The sequence below is a fragment of the Magallana gigas genome, chromosome 6, assembly GCF_963853765.1.
Source record: "Magallana gigas chromosome 6, xbMagGiga1.1, whole genome shotgun sequence".
In the NCBI taxonomy this organism is placed as follows: domain Eukaryota; kingdom Metazoa; phylum Mollusca; class Bivalvia; order Ostreida; family Ostreidae; genus Magallana; species Magallana gigas.
This window is the reverse complement of record NC_088858.1, coordinates 56,052,607-56,079,802: the sequence shown is the minus strand read 5'-3', so window position 1 is coordinate 56,079,802 and position 27,196 is coordinate 56,052,607. Positions and strand designations below refer to the sequence as shown.

Sequence of the window (27,196 nt, the reverse complement as noted above, 5' to 3'; positions counted from 1 at the left end):
GACTGAACATAGTCAGTCTCCGTCCTTTGTATTGCGGGACAGTCTATCGATTGATGCCGGGGAGTTGCTTTTTTATTGCTTTTTCTGTCGCTCTAAATGGACGAGATGTTTAATCAATCATAACGTTAGGAATCAAACAGGAAGTCGAATCGTTTAAATTATCCCGACATTCAATACCGCCTGTCCCCTCCCTGTCCTGTCCCCCCCCTGTCCTGTCCCCTCCCTGCCCCCTCCCTGTCCTGTCCCCTCCCTGTCCTGTCCCCTCCCCGCCCGAGTTTGTATTCCCTTGGTTAAAAACATCACAAAATATGGAACCCTTTTTATATTGGTCAAAACTAAACAGGCATGTGCTTTAAACGAAACTTTTCTTTTCTGTTACATTCTCCTACTAGTGCGGAATTCCAAAATCAGATTTTCATTTTATGGGAATATGAAGAAAAGGGTAGAATATACATGGAATAAAATAACATATTATTCGTAAACTATACATGTACATTACATGTTTCCGAATCCTTCAAAATGCAGTACATGCATATCCTACTGCGCATTCGTGTATTGTTTCATTATCTCATTCTGCACTTAACAAAAATAAATATGTTTTTCAATGTTATTAACAATAGTTTACTATAAGTGCATTATATTTTCTGTTGTGTTCCCACTTCTCCAACTTGAGCGGTAAACCCGGTGATTCTCCTTAATTCTCTACATATGTTCTTTATCATGCAACTGTTTTTGTCATGATGTGAAAAACTTGTCATATTTTGAGAAATTGGCACACTTTCCCATCAACCTATATTATGTCTTTTTTCTATAATGATAAGACCAAGGATATTATAAACACATGAACAGCCACCAGATGAATGTCGTCAGAGAAAAACAAGACAATTATGTTACATGCATTGTTTAATAAATAAATAATGATAATAAATAAAAATCTGAAATACAGTTTATATACATGTACAGCTAAAGGTCTTTGTATAACTAACGCTTGACCCCTGTAACGGGGGTGAGTGAGTTAATAATCCGACAGGAAGTTTGCGTCACATGTATACATGTAATGAAATAAAGCAGGTATTCGGTTGTCGTAAAATAGGTTATGCTGCTTGTACTGCTACATTGAACTTAAATTGTGTTTATTTTCTGTTTATTTACAAAGTTTGATACGAAAGCGCACACAAGTAGTCACAACATCTAGAATTACAAAAAAATCTCTGAGCATAGATATTCAGTAGTGTAAAAATGGCGGGAAACACGTGTCACATCACATGATCCGACATTACAAAATAAGCAGTCTTTCCCTGAATGAGACTCAAGCCTCCGTGTATTTCGTCTGGATTGTTTTTGTGTAGTTTGGAATTCTGAGGAATTGTCACAGTTTCTCCATCAATTTAAACATCAAATATCTGTAATATTATTGGCTGAGCGGACTCGACATTTCCGAAGGTGTTCCGGGAAAGTCTGAATCGGAACAGTTTCCGTCGAGATCTCCGTTTATCCATGCGTGACCGTAGGTCTCTGTGTATCCGTCGTTATGGTAGGATGAGGTGTCGTCGGAGTCTATGGTATCAAAGGAATTCATCTGGAAAAACAAGGACGCCAGATATATATAAATTATCACTCTGGTCAAAATCTATTTTGGTTGTTGGTGGCAAAAAATTGAAAAATATGGTATCTACAAGTACTTTGCTGTATAGTAAAGAAAATATCATTCGATCTAACATTCTTCTTAAAAATGAAAACAATCAACTCAAAGGTAAAATCGCACAAAGAACTTCAACACTGAAAGCCGCTAGGATCTCCTTTTTTTTTGGTCCTTTTACTCCTTCGGTTGCAGAAATCTGACATGCAGATATAAACATCAAATGGACAGAAGCAATACTAATTGAGATAGAAATGGGACGGAAATAATTCAATGTCAATTTAAAAAAAAAAAGATTAGAATTCCATGCATTTTAGCAGAAGAAAAAAATAAGCGTTGGCCAAAATAAGACAAAAAGCCAAATAAATGAATGCAAAACTTAAAACACTGCAACTTCACGTGATGTGATACTTCAAGTGCGATTTACCGTGAGTTGATGGGTCAAATCATGTGATTATCTTTCGGACCAATCAGCACTGGTCATAGCAGACGACATGATCATCGTCATCATCGTCATGACTGACGTCACAGACAAAACTGCTCACCAGTTGTTGAAATGGTGGATGCTCTAATTCGCTCTGCATTGCAAACTCGCTGAGTGCTTTCCAGGGCGGCTGGTAACTTTGGACCTCGACTGGATTGGCTTGCATCGGGCTTTCGTGTCGCACGGGGCTGGAGGCCACCATCGGGACTCCCTGGAGCGGACCGTGTAATCTTCCTCCATTCTATGAAAAGAAACCAAAACGTTATCAAATGTTATAATTTCCAGATTTATGAAGCAAAGAGTAAACAAATTTAACTTACATCGTGACTTATACATGTAAGAAACTAATAAATTCAAAAAGGTAAAAAATGATTAAGAAGACTGTTTTATGAAATTAATTCGTTTTTCATTATTCTGTAAAAAGTGAATGAAGTAATATTTTTCTTTGCAGAATATTTTATTTGAGAAAGTGTGCCGAATAGCAATTTTTTTTACATAAAGAAAGTCGGGGAGGAAAAAACACTGTCGCATTTAGAATTGACTTCAGACAAAAGGAAATCATTCGCCAATCTGGTTGAGTTCTTTCTCGACTGATATTGCAGCGAATCAAATTTCGGCAATAAAATAAAGCAGGCCGAACGTAGGGGGTGGAAATCAATTAAATTATCTAATTTTCTTGTTTTGCAAACATAAAATGGATTTGAATAAATTCATCAGAAATGAAAATACATTAGACCGACATTCTTATTGCTTTCTGTATAAGATTATTTTAACCAAAAAAATGTCAATGGCTTCATTTACGTCAGATTATTCCCAAGAACTACTATATAAAAAACTAAATGTGTTTATTTTGTGTTATTTTTGTGAGAACGATATGTTTTGGAACTACGACAATCAGAATAAATAGTTCTCCTGCAATCGCCTTATCTATGGTGTGAATAAAGGTTGGAAAAATCGCAGAAAACCACCGTGATACTGTAGATTAGAGTCTGAGGAAGTCTCAGAACCAACCCCCTCCCACATTGCCCCGGCCGTATCTCGTGCTATCAATAAATCCCCGCTTCCGTCCCTCCGAATTATTAGCCAGATGCTAGCCCATCGATATACACTTTTACGCAATATAATGCAATTGTTGATGTATGGCGGGATTTGGGGGGCAACATGATCGTTATGGAGTACACACAAGCTGGGAAGATGTTGCATTGTTTACATACATCAATAAGATCGGGCTCGGCAGACAGACAACAGAGGCACACTTTGTCGGGAATGCTCCGGAAGTCAAGAGGATGGATAAACACTTCGCAAAACCTTTTGCATGAACACTATTTACACTTTTTGTGATTTTTCAAGATTTTTCAATGTATATTAAAATGGAAATAATCGTGTAAGTGCATTTCGGGGGAATCAGATATAATCGATGTTTCTTGTAGTGCAGTGACCTTTAAACAAAAATGTCGCGCGTACGAACCCAAAAAATCTCTTGTATAAACACGGTCTGGGCCTTTTTATTCTTATACATGACTAAGGAGAAGACAAATATTCCGTGTTGACGCTATTTTTTGCGCCCGAAGCTTATGAAGTCTATGCCTTGAAGTTCATATCGTGGCATGCGACTTAAAGAATCACGGCAAATCTTTGGAATTCTATTGTTATTTGCGTCCGAACCGGAAATGGTAAAATATCCAAACGCCATATTCTAGGCGACGTACCACATGCAATTCTTTTGTAAACTAAATAATAAATAATGACCACGAAGGTTGTATGCGGAAATACATGTAGTTTAAACATATCTTTCATAAATTCTCCGAATATCTGTGTATAAAGCATCTAGAAAATCAGAAATATTCAAGGTATTTTAGCTCTTTCTGAAACTTCTGTAAAGATTTATCGATGCAGTATTCCATGATACGATTTAGAACTAATTATGCAGAATAAAAGAAGTAATCTAATTGGTGAATTTCTTAATTTCCGCAATAAGCGGAATAAAGGGGTCGAAAGAGACAGAAAAGCCGTTTGAATAAAAGGAAATTAAACGGGAACATGCTTATGTAGCCGGCAAAATTGGCGCGGAATTAGCCGGCACAAATTTGTGATATCTTCAAGTCAACTAGCTACTGGGGTCATTATTAATCTCCTTTAACACGCGTTACCAGCGCTCTCTTCATAATTCCAAGGATAATAAAGCGAGGGATCCAGGGGTTCATTTGGTGAGGGGGGGTCTATTGTCACACAGAAATTGACCGTCTAGATTAATTATAGATTGATGACCGTAGAGATGAGTGTTTATCGAGGGAGACCTGTCCCATACTTGTCCCCTCGATGATTTCGCGTGCAGAAAAACTTACGATAGCTCCTCAAACAAGAAAATTAATTAAAACAAGTCCCTCTTGCACCAGATTCAAACATTGCTTTCACGTATTATTGTGATATGACATGATAATTACAAGGTCTCATGTTTCCAAACACAGCAGTAACCCAAGGGGATTAAGATCGGGATCAATATTCTTACTAATGTGACCACAGAAAAGTGTCGCGATTGCGTTTGAATTTTACTTTTTTGTAATTTGTTGAGAACGTCTCGTTTTCCCTGACATTAAATTTTTAATTTGAGATCGATTGCAAGGAGCAGTAGAAATGTCCCACTTGAGAGCCGGTTTGGTTTTTTCCATCTTGGACGAGAAGAAAACAAGTTCCCTAAACTGTGGGATTACAGAAAATAACACGACATTCCTCTGCATTCTTATCACCCTCAATACCGCCGGGTCATCGCAGGGAAAGTTTTAAATATTATCGGGTTCACGTCAAATCAAAGTCGCATTACAATCACGCAAATATTTAGAGCGAATTAAAATAAAACCAAGCATATTTCAATATTTCTATCCCTGATGTACTTGGCTAATTATTCTTATATACATACATGTATCTTTCGAATTCATAAATTTGATACCAGTGGTTTTCTAGTTTCGGGGATATTCAGCATATCGTAAAATATACATTTAATCATAAAAAATGAAGGAGATGGCATGCAGGTTGAATGTTTTTATAACGAAACATCGGATACCTACACTGTACATGTATGTCCTGATCGAAAGTTTAAATCGCTCTGTCAAAATTTAGAACTCTTAATCCTTTGACTTGGAACCATCTTATATTTATTGCCATCAATTTATTCTCTACAATTAAGGAAGCATCTTTGCAAAGGGCAATGTGATTTTGATAGAGAATAAGCAACAATTTACAACACATTATAAGATAATTTGATGTCGGGCACGAGATTCTAAGCGAAAATTATGTCGAAGGAAAGACAAGCGGAGATGTTCCTGTGGCGACAAGAGGAAGCAATTTGAGGGAAACAAGTTGAAAATTGGAGGCAACTTCATCCGAAACTGTTGGTCAGGAAATTAAGTTGAAATAATTTGACTAAATAAGCGTGTTGAACACCATTGCATTCCTGCCTCCAATTGTTCCGGAATACGACTGTAAAGGTATCTGATTTACCGAACCGACTTCTGAAGTTGGGGGGTTATAGACCAATTACAATTCTGGTTCTGAACGTGATGCTTTGGAATTGTTCAATCTTCCCGTCTATTCCCTGATAATTTACTTTCCGTGTTTAATATTCAAGCATTTCTTGAAGCATTAGATATCCCGGTATACTGAAATTACCCTCCTAATCGTGAAAATAATGCGATGCATTTTGTAATTTTTGACATACGTGGACGAATCTTTATAGCACAGCGTATTTATTTCTTATCCAGTTTGCCATATATAATGTTTAACAAAATCTTAACTCTGCTGATTTTTTTTAAAGTTAAGCTAAATTGGGAGGGGGCCGTTTTTGCTATGAGAAGAATAATTCGGTGATATGATATAGTGTCTGCGAGGCCTGGATCTTGTGTCAGTGAAAGTAACCCACCCCCAATCCTACAAGTGACGGTGGATTAGCACCCCACAGTGAGCCAGGGCCCGAATCACAGACTTATCTAAACACCAAAACACTTCAAATCCCAAATTATTTATCCAGCGATTGTGGCGAGTGATAAGATTATTTCATAATTTCTTGTACAAATATATGCCGGCCGTATATCGTAACATACACTAGTCCTGATTCACCATATATTCCGTAGAGGGACTGTGTCACATACATCACATTTTTTTTTTAATTAGTAGCGTAATAAACTCTAGCGGTAGGAGTTTGTGGTTTTCTCGGAGAATTCTGGCGTTTTGGGGTTTTTATACTCTGTATTTTCGCGGCGTGTCAACGCCAACTTCACGTCGTTCTGTCATACTCTCTGGCGTCCCCCTCCATGATCCGCCATCACGGTCATAAAACCAAATTTTATGATCTCATCTCCTCATTATAAATTTATCATTTTAGCAACTCTTTCGTTTTATGCTACAATTTTACACGTGTAGTAAAAGCGAATTCCATGCGCGGCCTCGCATTTGGCGGGATTGAACCAGATAATAAAGAAGACATTTCAATGAATGCTCGTTTCAGGGTCATCAAAGCCTAATTAATACGAAACTTTTAAAGATTTCACACCTGCTCAAACGTCTATCAGAGTGATGAATAATTTAGAAAATGTCCTGTGTCGTCATTGGGGAGTTTTCAAGGCTGATGATTAGATAATTGATAAAGAAGGAAGGCTTTAGAGACGGATTATTCACTTATGACTACTAATCATGTATTATTCCTGTTATGATAAAGAAGATGAATACCACGATAAAATAAAACATTATAGATATAATCAAACCATTCAGGGTCTGTTTATACATGTACAGTATAAGTTTTTAAAATCTTTTATGACATTTTTCGTTACATCTATTTGTGTAAATACTATTTTTTTTTAAATTCGAGCGTGTAAAGTGGGATCATTATATTTCTTTACAGTTGTCACAGACGGGTAAATTACAATGCAGACACACACACATTCTCTCTCTCTCTCTCTCTCTCTCTCTCTCTCTCTCTCTCTCTCTCTCTCTCTCTCTCTCTCTCTCTCTCTCTCTCTCTCACAGCATCAACAACTTAGTATGAATTACCACTTTTTGATTCCTAAGCATTATTTCTCTAAATTATTCTTTTAACTTGACTGTTTTATGACGAATAGAAACAAATACTGTCATTTTGATATCTGAATTTTTTTTCACCGTGCATTTAAAGTTTTGTTCACGCATGCGTAGATGTTTACACTGACCTTTTCCTGTTGCTGCTGCTGGATCTGCTTCATCATGATGCTTCGTTTTTTATCCTTACAACGCTTGTTTTGAAACCACACTCGTATCACCCTCGGGCTTAGCCCAGTCATTTCTACTAACTGTTCTTTCATGAGGGCGTCCGGTCGGGGGTTAGCATTGTAACATGTTCGCAGGGTGTGCAGCTGTTTTTCGTTAAGTACTGTTCGAACCCGGGTGGGCTTTTGTTCCGATTTGTGTAGATGACCCCGCATGCCGTTAGATTTCGTCGAGACTTGTTCTACCCGGCCTGTAAACAAACAAAAATATCAAAACAATGATAAGTAATTATTCATACATCTATCACAAGTATTATCAATTAAGTTAATGTATATTTATCCGGCAAGATTTGGCTATAAAATATCAACATAAAAATACTTTTTTATCATTTTTATCAAGTGTTTATTCATCCGTCAACCTACTTTTCACAGTATTTTTATCTTTAGAATTTATTTGATAATTTGATTCATCTATTAAGATATTTGATTGTTACATGTCATTTCATTACTTTATTTCAGCGTTTCAGCTGGCAGCAGTAAATGTCTTCTATTTTAAATTCATTTTATGTGTTTTATTTGAGATGTGCAGCCGACGAAGTCGTGTCTTACAACTGGTGAATTTAAAAAATAATAATATCGATCGCACATTGTAACACAGGTGCTCGGAATCGGTGTATGAGTAGGGAGCAAACAGAGATCTCGCGAGATCTCATCAGCCAAACATTTTTGTCTCACTAGGAATGGCACACAGAGTTTCAAGTCGATGAATTACGTTTGGACAATACATGGGAAAAAACTAAGCACTTAAATCCTACATTTTATCTACATCTCTTTCTTTACGTCTCCGGGAAAAAAATGTTCCTGCAAGGGTTTGAAAATTACCGACACATTTTCTAGTCCCCCTGGTTCGGTCCCCCTGCAGGCTTTTAGTGTCGATTTCTCTACGGACCAATATCTGCAACCGGAGCCTTGCTATCAAAAGAGCCACGTGAATTATTGATGATTGATTTCAAGTGTAAGTTTCGTGTGTATTAAAAATTGAAGGAAATTGACAGCAGAACGCAGGCCGCCGTTTTCAGGTGATTAGTGCTCGCCGAAGACATGGCCGAGGTTCTTTCATCTTGTGTCACCGCTCCGGTTTTTACCGTTTTAATGTTACTTTCTATAACAATATCTCCCGCGGTGTCAAATGTGATTTTAACAAGATGGTTTATCTTGCATGGCAAGAATTGAGGGGATAATTAATTAGCGCTGGAGATGATTTATGCCTGTAAACTGCTCAAAATAACAAGATACCTTTTTTCTGTAGAGAGAAATGAAAAAAAATTTTATCTTGCCCCGGCAGGCCAATCAATCAAAGAAATAATTGTTTTTAAATCGGTAAGTAAAAAATTACAATAATTGTGAAGAGAGCTCCCCACGAGGAGCGGCGAATAAGTCAAATATGAAATTTGTTGTCAGCAAAATTAATTTGATTTATTGGCATTTCACTTCATTTTAGTTTAAAGTAATACGAAATAAAATTTATTGGTAAACGCAAATATTTATGAATGTACTCATGAAATCTTAAATAGAAAATAACACGATGAGAAATGTTGAAAAATACAGATCAATCCCATCAAAATAAATTCAATTTGAACAAATATTCTCGGTTAAATGAATCTCAGAATATGTATTAAATGAACACAAATATGCTAAGCTATACTGTAATGAACAAAAGCTATGAATAAAAATTAACAAAATCAAAAGTACAAATTAAACTTTTCTAGATTTAAATTTCTATGACCTATTTACCATCTTATTTATACATGTAACATACATGTTCCATCATTGGTAAATTTTACCACACATTTTCTTTTATAAATCATGTCACTATCAGCATTTTCATATTTTTCGTTCCTTATTTTGATCAGTTTTCTGTCGGGGAGTGTAATCTGTTATAATAAGGCCCTGTTTGGATTCTAGTAACTATTTTGATAAATAAAAAATAGACTAGTCGTCCAAAATTACCACCCAAAAACTAAGTGTAGCGAGTTATCAAAATATCATAGTCATAATGGGGGACAAAAAACGTGGAATGAATACAAGTGGGATTAATTAATAAGAGGGGCGGTCGTTTTCTTTGAGTAGATGCACCCTTTTCGTTTCGGGTGAATAGAACCACCAGAGAAGGGGCGGGGTACTACAAAATACTCCAAAGAAAGAAAGAGAAATTCCTGAGGGTTAAAATAATTTTTATAAAATAAATGTTAATAATTTATTTTAAAATCAGCAATGTTACTCAGCTTCGAAATATGCAGAAATCGATCCCCGCGATTCGCCTATTATAGATTTGTATCGATAACAAAAGATTTTGTAAAAGTTTACGCTCTCATTTTTTTTATTTCAGCTCGTGGGTTGAATGTTTCAAAATATTTGACGAGCAACAAGACTTGTGATGAAAACCATTTCGTCTCGACTTTCAAGTGCCAGCTCCCTGCTCTACCACACACAAGTTTCTTATTATTAAAAATGTTAGCTTCCGACGTATTCGCCAAGCTGACATTTTTATGCAATTTCAACAGTTAGATAAATTCCTGCTTTTTAGAAAGTGACAAATATTATTTCTCTAGTGAATATATTTTTAATTGAAAACATCAAACAAAAAATTCTCTTTTTTGATTCCCTGTACTTTAAATCTACATTGTGTCGATATAACTGCGATGTACAGATTGCTGCTCTGTGTAGACTACTGTGCAGAACATTTTATTTATTCGCCATGAAATGGTAGAATACAATGAATAAACACATTCACATCAACATAATGTGCATAATTTGATCTAGCATTACATAAAAACCTCTTTTTCTATTAGTTCGGTATGCCTTTACTCTCGCCCTTAATGAGTTTCAGACTTGTGTTTCTGGTTGCCTCGGACGTTATGGTCTGTGCCGGTATGGGACGTTTATTTGTCCAGCGAACATTTTCTGTTGTCAAAGCTGAATGTTAACAAGTAAAAATTTGTCAGGGGACATGTCGGGCCGCTTAGGTCCTCGGTCTTACGTGAGCGTCGTGTTAGCGACGTTCTCCATCATTTTTCATTGCTCAGCTCTTGGGGATTTCAAGCGAGTAATTCGGGAAGACAAAAAGAAAAATATGAAAAATACAAACGGGGAAAAAATCTGATATCAGTAATAATTGTAAAATCCGTCCAAGCGAGGAGAGCGCCTGAGTGATTGAGATTACCGGTAAGACTAATTAACGCTTGTTACGTCGTGGCCTGAAGATAGAGACCTTGTTGAGCGACTGTGGTAAAACTTCGGAAACTCGAAATCTCCGAGATCACAATTAAATCCTGGTGTGATGTGATTGAGAAGAAATTAATTACACTAATTCCCCTCCAGTCCCCTCAAAGACTGGTGTAAGTGTTTGTTTTTAACTGTTATCCCTAGACGAGCTGTGTAAAAGACAATTAACTGACATTAAACGATCGATGCTTTATTTCAATAAACAGCCAACTCTTTGGTGCTGCAGGTTGAGGATAAAATTATTCGGGTGCGAAAAATATAAATCATTTTATAGGAGGTCCTTAATCAGCCGATGAATGCTTTCATTTTGATCGGTGCTTTCATGCAACATTTTTATTCGAACAAACGACAAAGTTATGCTTGTGTGGATGTTTTAATGGTCTACCTTTGAAAATATTAAAATTTCTAATTACTGTTTTTTCTTGAGATATAAGATACAGTTAATCCGGCGTTTTTCGCCCGCTATCACAAGACTCAAAATTAAACCGTAATCCCTTGTTGTATGCCCCGTTTAATTATCACTTTGTCAGCGTTGAATTTCAATTTCAATCAAATGTAAATGATTTATGAAGTGTAATTATGGTCATTTTAATAAAAGCTCTCCTTTCGCCCCCTACTAGAGGCCGCCGGTGAGGAATTTAGACGTGGACAAATTTAATCATGAATTCCTGCCGGCCGGGGAGATGGTGAGGAGGTTCTATCCCACGGATAAGTTCAAGCAGATACTACATCTCTATAATCCCAAATTTTATAAACAAATGACCAAAACAAACTGGCCTGTCACTTTCTTACGAGGAAATAATCGAGATAAGGTCTCAATAATAACAATTAGGTCCCGATAACTGGCCGGTAACACAGACCGTCAATGAGGGGACCCACTCTGACCTGACCCTCGTAATATGGCGACGTGAGACTGACCACAGAATATTTTTCAGTTTTTATTTGGTGGTTTGAATCATTGTCCTTCTCTGGGCTAACCGCAATGTTTTGTTAGTGTTGAGAATTGATACTATATATTCTATTCCAAACTAAATGTCTAGGTCTGTAAAGTTGTAGATACGTTTAGCCTGTTTTTATCAGTCTCGAAAAATTTAGAAATTTAATTATTTATTTCTCTCTTTTGAAATTATTTATCCATTTTTAATCATACCTGTAGATTTGTGTTTAGCTTGACCCAACATCTATGATTGAAAAATTAAAGACTTTTTGACAACGAGATATCTCGTTACTTCTGACAGCTACAGATATTACGACATTATAACAACTCGGACATCCACCCGACGACATTATATTCATGTATTACAAAACTCGGACACATGCCCATCAATAAGATTTAACTCCATAAATGTTAGGCACCAATATTATAAATATATGAATATATTAAATATGAGCCCCAATATCATAATTATAAGATTTTTAAACATAAAGCCGCCATCATTTTTTTACTTAATAATATTATAGCTGTTGATAATATAGGTATATTATAGCCACCAATATTATATGTATATGACTATATAATATTTCTCAGTCGATATTATATAATATTAAGCCACCAAAATTATGAGTTTATGACTATATAATATTTCTTAGTCGATATTTTTTATAAGATATAGCCACCAAAATTATGAGTATATGACTATATAATAATTTTCAGTTAATATTATATAAGATATAACCACAAATATTATGAGTATATGACTATATAATATTTTTCAGTCAATATTATAAATATCTAGGACTAGCACAGCCCGGACACCTACCCGCTAGATGTAATCCTCCTTTTTGAATGTCACTATTATTATTGTTGTCGTCGTTATTGCTGTTGCTCAGTTTCCGGATTTTTGACGATTTGGGACTGTCTTCTTCGGCACTACTTCCGTTTCCGTTTTCTTTTGTTGGTGAGGATCGTTCTACTACATCGTGATCTGCTTTGCAAAACAGTTCATCGTCTTTTAAGGCGAATTCGTCGCCAGGAATTAACTGTCTACTGCAAGCTACACACCGGAAGCAGTCTATATGATACACATTTTCCCGCGCTCTCATCACAAAGTCGCTTTTACCGAATGACATATTACATTTTGAACATTTTGCTCCAAAGTTCCTGTAAGGGACAAAATATAATAATCATTCTGTATCAATAACAAAATTTTAAAATGAAAAATAATAAAGATAAAATATGTAATACGTTTCTTTTTTAAGACACAGTAAGTAAAATTTTATTTCTATTTTTATTTATCCGTAGTCGCCGGGAGAATGCACGTGCATTTCTAGTCCCCAGTAGGAAGTGTAGGGGGATGGCGAGACCTGCATCCCATTCAATTGTTTTATCGGCGGCTGTTGTTAATACACAGTTATACCAACGATTTAATTTCCTTCGTAAAAATTTCAAAGTGCCACCTTCCAACGGGCGCTTGATAAAGAATATATCTGCCATGATAACAACTCACAAGCGAAATAAGCAAACAAAAACTTTCTGCTGTTTGCGTTTTGTGCGAGATGTACGATAACAGAAATATGTCAAGATATAATTGAAGCAGATTATTTTGGGGGGAATCTTAATCCAGTCAGTGTTTAACTCACACGTTAGCCGTGGGAGGGACAGATATCTCCCCGATTATCTCCCCCTCCCCCCGGGCCTCCCCTGTGTTCTATCCCAACATTCTCCTAACACATGGCTAAACTATAATTAACTAAAAAACGAAATAATATATATTTGTATTTGTATGTGTATATATATATCTTAATCGTCTCGGTCCGCGCGAGCGAGATTCCTTTAATTATTGAATATTTTTATTGATATTTAAGAAAAGCTATTGAGAGGAGATGAAATCACACTCTGTAATTTTCTTAATCTTTAATAATGGCTGTATTTTTTTTTATTAAATTGAGCAAACAGAGGACGTCTCATTAGACGATGAGATGAGATAATATTGGACATTTTACCGCCCCGTGTTCATTCTCTCGGACTGAACTTGTACAGCATGAGGAGATGGGGATTCTTTAATTGGTCGAGGAATCTTTATAATATCTTAGATGACAGGACATATGTTCCGGGACCCCTCAGCCTTGTTCAAACGAAATCTTATTAATAGAACACGGTTTAAGTTGACGGCAACACGATTCACATACCCCCTTCCTCTAAAGCTCAGTGTCTTATTACTTACATGGTATTAACATAGATATATAGGTATATATGTAGGTCGGGATCTGTCACTGGACAGTATACCCCGGATCCTCCTCGCGGATTAGTCAAATCTCACTTTTTAAATCCTCCGGGCGATATCTTTTTTCCAGTTTGTTTTGAATTTGGCTTTTAACTTTTACACAGTTTAACGGACATTTAATACTTTATTAAAATTTTAAACTTTTTCCCATGTCCGGGAAAAAAAGGAATAATTATAAATAGGTAAGCTATCTAAACCAATCGATTCTTGTGAATGAGTTTGGGGGGAGGTGATGTACAAATAATTGTTACGTATTTTTTAAAACATGAATATTTAAATGTGTCATTGAAATAACACACCGTTGCACTTACTCCCGAGAGATTTCATAATTTTGCTATTGTGCTTATTCGCTAGTTAAAATTAAATCTCTTGGGGATTTCAATATTTAATATCTGTCCCATCAATTTTCCTCGATTACGAGAAGCACAAGGATAGAAAAAAAAGAAGATGGTCAGGAATAGAAAGAAGGAGGTCAGTCTTTGACTCACCTGACATAGTCCTTCCGACAATATGTTTTGCCTTCCCGGACAAAGCACGTGCAACTTTCATCCAAGAATTGGTTGCAATCAGCACATTTTAAACACGATGCATGCCACTCTAGATCCGGGGCCACTCGTAAAATAAATTGGTCATGAATCTGAGAACCACATCCCACGCACATGGACAATCTCCGCTTCTCTGGGGGGACAAAACAAAGTCACAATTTAAATATTTGGAAATATATCAATTTTGTCGCTAAATAAATAGAACAGATTTTTGAATTGATTAATTAACTCCAACCTTTGGAAGCTAAGCTCCATGTTATCTGACAAACATGTATAATAATGATAATAATAATCAAAGTGAAATATGGATACAATAAATTGAATCGGCATGTCATAAACATTAAGAATGTATTTCCTTTCTGAAAAAAAACCCAAAATATATGCAAAAATTTACAACACGTATAGTAGAACATTGTATAGTATATTCTTGATTAAAATAGAAATTGTTTACATTGTAAACATAGAATGTCAATCAATAAGAAATGTTGGGGTCCCGGTGCCGGTTTGACGTTTCCGAGTTTTGGGAGACTTACTTTTGGCTTGTGGTTGCACGGGTTGGGCATCCGCCGTCATGATGTCGACTTTTGATGGTGCAATTTTGAATGTTTAAATATTTCACACAGTCAAAAAATAACAGAAAAAAATCTCCACAGAAGGATTATCCCTAACACATCGGTCAACTTGCACATGTATAAGTGAGGATTGAAAACACTGCTATAAATTCCTACCACGACCTGCTGAATTCTGATTGGTTAACGCCGCGACATATAATCCGGAAAATACACGTGATCTCTCTATTTATTCAACGAGGGGGCGGGGCCTATTATCTCGCTGGGCTCCTCTGCCTTGAGTAATGTTGAAAGACACGAGTAAAGCATAGAAATAGAACTACCACAAACAAATATTAAAATCATACTAAACAAAACAGGGCTGGCAGCGAGAACTCGTACACGGGGGCTTATTTTTTTGTGCTAACTTTACAATTCTTCTACACAGCTCAAAACTAGAGAACAGCTTGTCAAACCCTGTCAGAACATCCACTCATTACTCAAACGTTTCATTTCCTAAAAAATATTCGTAGGTTTTTAGTAAGATATTTATGATGATCTTGTTTAATAATAGTTAATGTGGTTTTTTACGAGTCCAATGCTAATTAATTTTAGCTTTTCATATATAAACTTCATTTTAATAGTCTATATATTATTTTTTTGCATTAAATATATTTCAACATTTTTGAAATTATTACAATTGATGGTGTCTAATGCTTTTATACAATTTTAAAAAGTTAACATGCATCTAAAGTAATTCTAAAGTTTCTTTCTTATACATTTAGAGATTTGAATTTAGAAACAAAATATGTTTACTTAAAAAAATTCCCTGTAAATTTCTGGATTATTTGATCTCGCTATATAAATGTGTGAATAGTAAAAATATTTTATATGAAACAATGTTTTATTTCAATCTATATTCCGTTCAAAAATGCATTTATCCACTCAAAAGAATTAATTCAGGACAACAAAAAGTAAAATAAGACATATATAATTTCCATTTCTATCAGTATACTGTCTCAATATGATGTATGAATGTAAGATTATTGTGCACAGATAATAGGATTATTATCGATAATCCATTTGTTAATTGAAGCATGCATTATCTGTACATATCAATATAAAATCTGCTAGTATTTATAATTTGGAGATAATCTCATCTGTTATTTCTCGGGCGCTGTGAGACTAGCTGCTACTATCGAGTAAATATTTTCCCAAGAACAAACTCGCTTCTCGGTAAAATGTCTTAAAATCACCGACAAGGCGTTATATACACATAGGTAATTTGTAAGTGTTTGAATGGGACCGCTAATACCACAATTTGACCAGTCTATAAAGAAGTAAACGGATTAACGGTATACCCGCCGCTAATCCAATTTCTTAATATTTGTTTTTTCTTTATAATGAAGTGGGCCGTGCATTTGATCTAACCGTGGGTTTATTTTATGAGTATATATTTTCATTCGAGAAATACTTTTTTGTTGTTGTCCAATACACATTTCTTCCTTTTTTATTTTATCCAAAACACAAAATAAATTGCAAGATAAAATTGTCACATTTGGCAAATTCAATGATTAATTTAAACACATTTGATTGATATTCAAATGGATTGGATAACAAGCATATTCTATTTAAACCCTCTCCAAAATACAGAGTCAAGTAGTGGGGTTATGAAATATTTTTATAGAATATAGAATTACCAGTTTACAGAGTGAGATATTTATATTTTGTATACATAAGACAAGAGATAATTAAATATTAAATAGTAAACGTTTTCCACTTATAAATTGTAAGACCATTTGTTGGTTAACATATGCATTCACACCCCTTTTAACAAACACACGAACTTATTTATACTCAGAGACATACACACATAAGAATGGAGTTTTTATGATTCAGCCATTTTGAAAAGGACAGTAATGATAAAATTAGCAGATATGGATAAATAACACCACAAAATATAGATCAGACTGAATCCAAAACATAATATCAAGATCAAACTTTTATGAACTATATTATGTATTTCATATCGAACACGCATAAAATACAACAAAAAACCACGCTACATGTGATGCTTGGAAAATTTAATGAATGTAGCTAATGTTAAAGTAACACGAGCTGATTGACTATCGTGCAAACGGAGTAATAAAAGCATGGCCGTATTATTAATGTAGAACTATCACAGCTCTGGAATGCAGAGCTCTTGTGTTTCGGAGACACTGTCTCGATGTAAACGAAGAATTCTCTCTCTCTCTCTCTCTCTCTCTCTCTCTCAAAACTATTTCTCCCTCACAGAGATGAATAGAATATAGAAAAAAAAAATAATTTATACAACAATCACATATACACACAGTACAGATACTGACGGTTATTCTCGATATTAAGTTTTAAACATTGGAATAAAGAATCCATGCATTTAGTGTCACAGACAGAACAAAGACCGCTAGAAACAATTAAATAGCACACAGTACTTGGATTATAAAATTAATAATTATATTCTTGACCCTGGAGACCGCACGTGTCGCACAATGCTGTTGGAAACACACCTGAACACCCCGGGGGTCAGGAGAAACAGGTATAACTGTTATTTTCAAAAATCTGTTTTTATGTACAAATTCTAATTCTTCATCAGATAAAAACTCTTAACTTCAAAAAATGCATTAAGAATGAAAGTGTGTTATTTCTGAATTTTGTTAAAAAAAATTTAATAACAAAGATGCAAAAATAATAATTCTTCTCGGTAAGATTAATATGATATTCATTATGAGATTTTGCCCGCAATGATGTATTTGTAATATATTTGTTTCAATTTTACAGAACCTGAAATAATTTCAAAACCCTAAGTGACTCGGGAGAAACTACCGATTTTCATTCTGTTGAATGCAAATCATTATTGATTAAAAGACAAAAATATCCAAATGCTATATAAATACTGACTACACCAAGTGTAAAATAAAAACAACCTCGTGAAGTAATGTCAACTTTAATTTTTATAACACTTAATATATAACACACTCTCGTGAAACAACCCCAATTTCTACTCAGTTCTTTTTTCTTTAATCTGGGATACGCAATCTCCACACTGAATTATGCTGTTTGCATGAATAGTATTTGGTAATTATTTTTTTTTACTTGATATACACGTGTGTTGTGTTCTTGAATTATCACCGAATACAGTGATTCTGTGAGATAATTTACTGAGCCTGAGCTAAAATAACTAATTTTAAAAGTTATAATGACAGTCTAAACAAACATTTCCTATATTTTTTTCTCCAAAGTCCAACGCAATACTATAAACTTTAAAAAATGAAAAAGAAATTGAAGGAATTTTTAGTCTTCATATAGGGAAACCATAAAATAGATCGGATCTGTTTTCAGTAAGATTTTTTTTTTTGCTCGCATTGGATATGATGAGATTTAAACAGATAAATTTAACGCATTGTAAGAGACATTAGCTATCGATTATCTGCCAGGATTGATTTTTAATTCCTGTCAACGACTCGATGAACGTCCATTGATGACATTACTATTTCTCCACACGCAATACAGTGGCCATTATTTGTATAATAAACCCAGAGAAAGTAAGTTTGCGAACTCATAACAATGGCGGGTATAGTCACGGCAAAAACGCACGACAATGGAACAAAATTCATCGTGGAATTTTAGTCATTAGTAAATATATTGACATATTGGTCAAATATTGTAGCGGAGGGGAGCGGAAGAGAGGGTGGCGATTCGTACATATACTGACAGACTGCGCTGCACGCGCATATTTACCGGGCACGCGCTGCCAACAGTAGCAGACAATCAAACTTACGTCATTACTAGTGTGTGGCATTTTATAAATCGTTTGTATCGGAGAGGCTGCAATGCCAAACAATAAAATAAAACAATTGTGTTCGATTTAGCTTTATTTATATTTTGATTTTATTTCATTGGAATCATTATGCTAGATTTTATTCTCTATTCTTTCCGAGATTTACATTAGTGTTTTTGCTCTCCATTTCTTGAAAAATTTAAAAACCAAGTTGTCCAAATTTCCATCTGTTGATATTTTTCTCCTGAAAAATAGAAAGATCTTACATATTTTTTCCCCAATAATTGCATGGTAAAAAATAATGTTTGCTTTTTTTTCATTTTGGAATAATTAGTTCCTTTTGACTCTTTGATTGTTTTCTTTTTCAAATCAAAATGGGACAAACATTAGGAAACAATCTAATCTCTAATGATAGCGTGATTAGATCGCGCACCTTGTCAGCAGATTAAGATGAAATAAGAGCAGTCTTTTTGTTACCCTTTGAACGCTCGTTATAACAAATTCATATTGCTTTATTGAGAGCAGAAAAGACAGAGAGGTAAATTAATATTAACCCTGGAAATCGCGCGTGACGTCGGAAGACTTCACAGTAAGCGATCAAAGATTTCTATCGTCAGCGCTGTTATCTTGATACCGTGTATACAAACTACCAGAGTTAAACACAAATCACCGGTCTACCAAAAGATTGGTCCACCGTGTGAAGTACATTTTGTACCTATGTATGGCCGAGAGCAATTATAGCGACTGGTTCATTGAGCGAGGTGACGAAAGCTCTGACGCAATCAATTTATGTTGTCTGCGCAGTGCCTAATGGTTCTCGCAGTCTCTGGCGATTTCGTCTTTCGGTCATTTCAGAGGGTTTGGGTAAGATTTTCCCATCAGGTTAGAAGTTTAAAACCGTTTGTCACCCGAGTGCTAAACGTCCCAACAAGAGGGACCAGTTATCGTCAGGGGCCCTGTTTATGTTTTCACAAAGAGTCGTCCACTCTTCCGGAAGGTTTTATGTTCGAGTTGGGGTATGGGAAGGCGACATTTTCACGTGTAGAACGGGTTTCTATACAAAGAGATTTTGACTCGTGGACTGGATCTGCAGTGATAAGCCGGGCCTGGCGACTACTCGGCGACTGCTGACAGGAGCGAGTACCCCTTAACGGCATTGATTTGGTGTTCCTCGAGATTCTAATTCCGCACTCCCTCGCTACCGGCGGACGGCGCAGGAACGCAGCGCTAGAAGTCCCTTCCAGAGCTTGCCTATTAAAAGTAAATTATGAAATCTCAATGACGATTTGACGAGATAACTCCGTGATAAACAGCCCTTTCCCTTTTATCTCCCAACACGCATGCTACAAGCCCTCGTCCGCTTCGACGGAGGGTCCTTACACGGGATTTAGCCTAACGATCGCTCTGTAAATAAGAGATATGCTTTTTAAATTCTATGATCAACTCCTATCAGTTATTGAATAGATTAATCTCCCTCTAAGCTGAGAAATTTTCACCTATTTTGTCCGTATCTGGAGAGAGTCGTGCCCGATTCCGGTGCTTCGGGGAGACATTGGACGAACTTAATCCGGAATCTTTAATTCTCCATTCCCGACTAGCTTTCTACACAATGGGCGGACATATCAAAGGAGGGGGGCCTAACCGTTCTTCACTTTTTATCTACCAATGTAGGTACACAAAAAAGAACTTGAAAATTATGAATAAATAATTCATCTTGTTAATCTCTTTCAATAATATTATCAAAATCGGGGATAAGTGGTTTAATTGTTATGCCTAAGTCTTGGGAAAGTCGCACTTAGATTTACGATCCTCACTGTACATCGCCTGTCTTAACAAAAGTTCGCTCTACCCAGCAAAAATGAGAGACCTTTACTACTAAAATATTTCAAAAATTTTAACATAATGTAACTTAATCAAAACATCCCATAATGTTCGCATGGTGTGAAATTAGGGTTCTTAATGCAATCGAACTAATGCGATTACGAAAATCACCCGTACAAAATTTACAATACAGTCTTATGAATCCATGAGCATCTTGAATAGACATAACAGCTTTCGCTGCCCCATAAAGTCTACAACTAAACTTGATTATTAATTTGGTACTTGATGGTTTTTGCTGATTCGGGGGACGAAGGAAGCCGTGACTCGGTACTGCTTGTACCTTATTCCGGGATTTCAAACTCCGCTGAATGGTATCTGCATTAGAATCACCGCGGTACATCCATAAAGAGGCGTTATGATCTTTTATACAAATTAATTCGATACTTATTTTTGTATTTACGGTAATAAATAACGAATAAATCCCGAGTTCCATCAAACTGCATAATTTACACTCCGGTGGCGTTTATTAGGAAAGGTAACACGCACACTTAATATTTATAGTTTTTATGCATGATATATCTTTATTTTTTCAAACTAAATATATTTTATTTTTCATCATGCATGATGAATTTTTATTCTTCAAAGTTTACATCTTTATACTTATTATCACGTGATGTATTTGATTAAAAATAATTATTTTCATACCATGCATGACATATTCTTATTTACTTATTATTTATCCAACGATAATGGAATTTCTGTAAAAAAAAAAAAAAAAAAAAAAAAAAAAAAGGCAGCATAGTCGTGTAGATACCCGTGTATTACTAATTTTAAGTTTGTCTGTAGTGTAGCCTTTTTGCCTGCAGACTACGATCTAATAACAGAGACTGGTCCGCCTTGATGTGAACTGTTTGGACAGCTTAGTTAGTGTATTTTGCTAAATACACATCGAAGCTAGTGAACTCTTCAGGAGGAAGGTAAAATGTTGCATTGTTTAATAACATACTAGATCTTGTCAGCACGCCATGTTTGTTTACTCAAACAATTCGCCCATTAGGGTTCCTTTTCTGTTTGGTTTATTTGTGAACAGCCGCGAGAAATCGCGGGGCATTCTATGTCAAAACACAGGTTTTCACGAGATCTTGATCACATCTCGCGATATCTTAACAAATTGACTGATCACCAGTAGAACCATGCATGTCCGTTTGGCTGTTTTTGACACGTTATGATAATTCGGGCGGAGACGCGAACCACTTTTGAAGTAACAGTTTGTCCCCTGATAAAGATCAGCTCAAATTTTCAAAACGGACCTAGTCCCATCTTCAGTGATCGCGAATCACATCTAATTAAGACGTCCAAGTCTCGGCTGAGCAAATTTCTTTAACTGGGGAAACAATGAAAAAAAGATATACATCTACACGCCCTGGGAAAGGAATAAATCAAATATTTTATAGAGAAAATTCAAATAAAATTCACATTTAAATTTGGGACTTGTTTGAGAAGAGAAAACAAGCGAGCTCCCTGCTGTACAAGGACGTAAGCGGCCCCTCTTTCCATGTTGACCCAGGACAACTTATTTAATTAAGTCCTTGTCCGTTTTTGGAGGGTCCAATGGGATTAGTGAAGTCGCTACAGCAATCGGCTTCTGAGACAGCCCTATGTGTTGACATTCGGCTGGCGGCCGCTATTTTGACAAACCTCCTATCCAAACAAGCAGTGTGCCTGTTTACCTCGTCAACATCGAGTGGGGGCAAATATGTACAAATTCCAAGAGCCTCTGTAAAGCTTCTGGTTACATATTTTATGTACACACCGTTATGTAAAGTTTATGTATCAAAATATTATCAGGCGGGGTACATACACAAACACCCGACAGATCTGACCGGACACCCTCACCGCACTGATACTTGTTCGGTGTGGGTCATGAGATTCTTACAGGGCCGGGTGGCCGTGGTCATTTTTAGGCTCTAGGTACTTTCATTTGACGAAGATGTCGATACCTGTTATAAAGCTATAGGAAAGTCTTTAATGTTTAAAGCTAAAATGTTTGGATTTTTTCTGTACTAAATGATACTTTCTGACTAAAATATATCATATTTATCAGTTTAAGGCAGATAGGATGGTTAGTTTGTTGTCAACACAGCCTCCTTAGTTTACTGGGGGATGTCGAACTCAATGTTTCACGGGGTATTCAGTACTTTTGACAGCCTTTCCGAAAACTAAGATCTGAATTTAAAAATCGAGAATACAATTCCTCACATGTAACAATGTGTTCAGTGCCCATTTTCGATATATAATTATTGTCATTGCAAGAAATACATATGATATTGTACATTGTTATCGTGTTATTAATCTGCTTACTTACATGTAGAATTACATTTAAGCCACGATATGATGTCACAAAATAATGGACTGCATAGCGTATATAACTATGGAAATGATAAAGAAACCATTATATCATTTATAGAATGAAATGAAAAAATATAAAGCGACAACCTGGTGGCGCATTGATACAGAAAGTTTCGTGTTAGTGGTCATGTGGCGGAGTGATACCGGTATCGTTTGTGAGTTGTCTTGTGGCGGATTTATCCTAAAATATCCACGTCTGCCACGTGAATCGCCATCATAAATAGGACGCGGGCCTCTGTGACAGAAGAATACGATGTTTATAGCGGACTCTCCTGGGAAATCTAGCTCCAGTCTACATCGTAACGGATCTATATGATTAGGTGGCAGCGAACATTACACCACTTCACCGCATCGACGGCGCATCATTCTAATTAACGAGATATGAATCTCTACAGCAATCAAGAAAATTAAAATATATAGGTATGCATTCATACTACCCAGAGACCAAATCCACGTGTAACTTACAAGGAGTAACTGCTAGAAAATTAGATAAAGATATACTAGAGCATATATATATATTTATTTTAACTTTTACCAAGCAGCGATGCTACCATTTTTCATTTAGTTTTTAAGTTCAATTGATGAGAAGAAGAAAGAAAGAAAAAAAAGCATTAATAGGTAATCTTTTTTTATACTACCACTTCAATTTTAGTAAATAAAAAAAATCTTTTATAATCAAAAGATGAGACTATTGATTGACGAGTCTTGCCCGACGTTCAAGACGATCGCGGGGTAATGCTTGACAGCGTCGCTTCCGGCGACATCCATAATGGCGGCATCGCGTGACCTTTGTATATACCAGTTGCGCGTGCGTCGTGCTGCTCCGGAAGTTGGTTGTAATACATTAGGAGAAGCTTTGTAATTGCCCAGTCAACTCCTTGATTAGAACCATTTAATTGCCTGATGTGAAAAGGGTAAAAAATAAAGGACGAAAGGGGATTTCAAAATAACGCGAGTCCATCACCGGAAAGTCGAGCGTGTGTAGATATTCATGATGCAGAAATCATCATAGAATACGAAATGACGGATTGTGGGAATCCGGAATGCTGAAGATTCCCAAGCCAACACAATCAAAGACTCCTTTCTTCATTAGATATACACAGATAATTCTAGGAAAATTAAAGCTATTTCCCTTTGGAAGCTTAAAGGATTATCATATCACTGGGAAAAACGCATTCCTTTTCTTAAAATTTACATATTAAGCATTCTGTTTATTTATTTATTTAAATGTGTTCATTTATTTTTTATATATATTGTTATAAATAAAAATATACAAATTTATCTTATCCTGGAACATTATTTTGGGCAATAGTTGTTTAGGAACGATTGCAGAAACGAGCGAATGCTGCTTTAGGACAGGACAACATAACTTCGGCGGTTCTACATGCAATACACAAAAGACGTAAAATAGTGATTCGTTCCTGGGATTTATAGATTTCATTAGTCCAAACTATTTGCATTTGGATTTGAATCTGTCCAATTTTCACAACCAATTGTGGACAGTTTGGTTCTCAACTCCCTCTGTCTTCTCTTAATTATGTACCATCAACATTTCTGAGAAAACGTCATCAAAGAGACAGAGACGTGTTTACCAGCAGACTTAGATATTAAGAAATTCCGATTTTATGCGGAAATTGATTTCTGTAATCACGGTCCGGGCGCTTGCGAGTCCACGGCTGCATGTTTGATTTGTCCGTGAGGCTGCGGCAAAGGTTGAAGGTCAATTGACAAAGCTGTCCTTTGTTTGAGGAGATGAGAGCGGGCCTGAACCCGTATTTGTCTATCTGTCCAAAGCTTTTTAAAGCTATTTGTTCGTTTGACCGACATGAAATTATTTTGTCCCTTTCTATCTCTCTCTTTCTCTCGCTCTCATTCATTTTTATCAAAAGTATGAACGTGCAATTGCGCAGCTTCCAAATGCAACTGAGAGAGAAGTTCCGAAAATCCAGGAATACCGGTGGGTTTTTTTGGAAACTCTCTCTCTCTCTCTCTCTCTCTCTCTCTCTCTCTCTCTCTCTCTCTCTCTCAATATAAATTCGTAGACGAGCAGATGGTTTGACATCTTGCAAAACTCATGTCTGCGAGATTTGCACGAGATTAGATGACCACAATATGCTGGAACTATCTGCCAAGATTTCCCGTTACTAGGGCCGCTTACATCAAAATAACTGCAGGCAGCAGACTATCATTGCGCCAAACAGCGCTTCACACCCCCTCCTTTATCTCTCCGCGATAAGACTAACACCTTTTCCCCAACATGGCCTTTGTCTCTATGGTTCATTATACCATTACTGGTCACATCATTGTTTTTTACTTTCCACTCATAACGGCGACTGTTGAGTTGATAGTTCTTTATTTTTCGTCAAGTTTTGTTTATTCCGGTCTCGTGCAAAATGCATCCTTTTATAAATTATTCGCCGTGAATCGTCGAGATGCAAAAGAATTATCGATGTTTCAGTATTCACGAGCAAATCGAATAACATATCTATAGTATATAATGGATGCCGATTCGGTTTTTTTGTGTGTTTGTTTTGCAAATAAGATCGAATAATTTAAAAAAAATATAAAATTACTTGAAATGAACCATTTATAATAGGCCAATCAGTAAAGGTTAAAATAGTCAGGCATATTGGACTGAAATGAAACCCTTTTGTCTGTTACAGTTATTGCAAATTTGACCTCTGTGACCTTTAATGATGACCTTTAATAGCTGAGATTTCATGGATGGAAGACCTATCCTCCATGCCATCGGAACGTTGTTCATGCTTGAGTGGTTTCTGATCCGTTAATTCCTGGCGTAACGTTTGAACGTTAATCCCTTAAATAGCGTGTATGCTATCAGTCAAGTCAGAGGGGCAGCATATGGCTTATTTTTCTACTTCATTTTCCAATTAATCAAAATGGGTTCCTGATTTCTGTTTTGATAATAATGACCTTAATTTTTATTTTAAAGTGTTTTTTTTAAATTTAAGCATGAAATGCTCTTTTTGTTTCATTGACCTTATAAGAGATAATCTCTGTTAGAAATCAGTACATATTAGGAAATAAACTTTGTTAAATAAAATGTTTCATCTAAAATTGCAAATAATATTAATAATACCGATTCCGTTACGTTACATAACAACGTGTGGAAAATGCAAAAAAATAATAATAAAGAGTATGAAAGGGCATTAAACAGAATAACTTCATCATCATTGTTCCCGCGGTGATGTCTTAGCCGCGGCCACCTTAATTTGATGAATCAAAATATTTTTTCTGTCTCTGAAACAAAAGAAAATGCCAGCAAGCGTCTGACAGATGGTCAAATTCATCTGAACGTTTTCAATTCATACGCGACCTTTTTATATCACTATACCTAAGCGGCCCCGTGAGATTGAAGCGGGTAGCATAAAACAATGAAAATTCTGCATCATTAGTTTGGCTCGGTTCTATGGAGAAGGCGCTGGTGATGGCTCCAGCGATAAGAATATGTCATTGATGTGTTTTGCCCGCTCGAATCGCTGGTCAGATTGGGTTTCAATTAACATTTTAATATCATAAAGATATCAGAATTCATTTCTCGCCGTGTCGTTTAACAGATTTTTGTCTGGGGGTGCAATGACGCATGCGTGTCCTGGATATATTACAAGATTCAGTTCTAGAACTGCTGACTCTCTTTGACCGTCCCTTGCACGCACTTCTGTGAGGTTTATGTATTTTATCTCAGATAATATCCTACGTAAATCATCCATGTTTACATGTTTTGTAGTATTTACTACCACTCGATGATTTAAAAATTTACTGCGTTACGGAATCATCACAGACTTAACAAAAAATTCAAGTTTTATCAAGATAAAACAATACGGTGGGGGGAAGAGGATGGACGCTGGAAATAGATGTATCACATCAGATCCATATAAAAGTGAAACTCGGAACAAAGCAAATAAATATTGATAATAAATAAAACTGGGGTAACCCGAGCGCGGTAGCATTAATTTTATGTCCTGTTATAAAATCCCGACTCCCATCCATAACCACGGCGGCCTTCAACCTACGGGAAGTACTTAGAATTTTTCTGGGATATTTCACGAAAGCGCTGATCAGTGTTCACCGTTAAACATGCAAAGCTGTCGTAAATTACTCCATCAAACAAGCCGGGATCCAGCGCGAGGAAATTAAGCGCAGGCCCGGATCATGCCGGTATGCGCAAG

General features: G+C 36.0%; 1 protein-coding gene across 3 annotated transcripts in view; it reads right to left on the bottom strand.

Moving 5' to 3' along the window:
- Positions 1–885: 885 nt before the first annotated feature.
- Positions 886–27,196, bottom strand: part of LOC117689304 (insulin gene enhancer protein ISL-1) — a 29,845-nt gene continuing 3,534 nt past the window's right edge. Inside the window, exons 1-6 of one of the 3 annotated variants that reach the window (XM_034470054.2) lie at positions 14,945–15,224; positions 14,355–14,544; positions 12,403–12,743; positions 7,322–7,608; positions 2,185–2,364; positions 886–1,579 (exon numbers count right to left, since the gene is read on the bottom strand). In XM_034470054.2, coding sequence (XP_034325945.1) covers positions 1,412–1,579; positions 2,185–2,364; positions 7,322–7,608; positions 12,403–12,743; positions 14,355–14,544; positions 14,945–14,984 — 1,206 coding nt within the window. In that variant the 5' untranslated portion in view covers positions 14,985–15,224 and the 3' untranslated portion in view covers positions 886–1,411. Of the gene's footprint in view, positions 1,580–2,066; positions 2,365–7,321; positions 7,609–12,402; positions 12,744–14,354; positions 14,545–14,944; positions 15,240–27,196 lie in introns of those variants that run through there. The other 2 variants (XM_034470056.2, XM_034470055.2) reach the window with 2 other exon arrangements.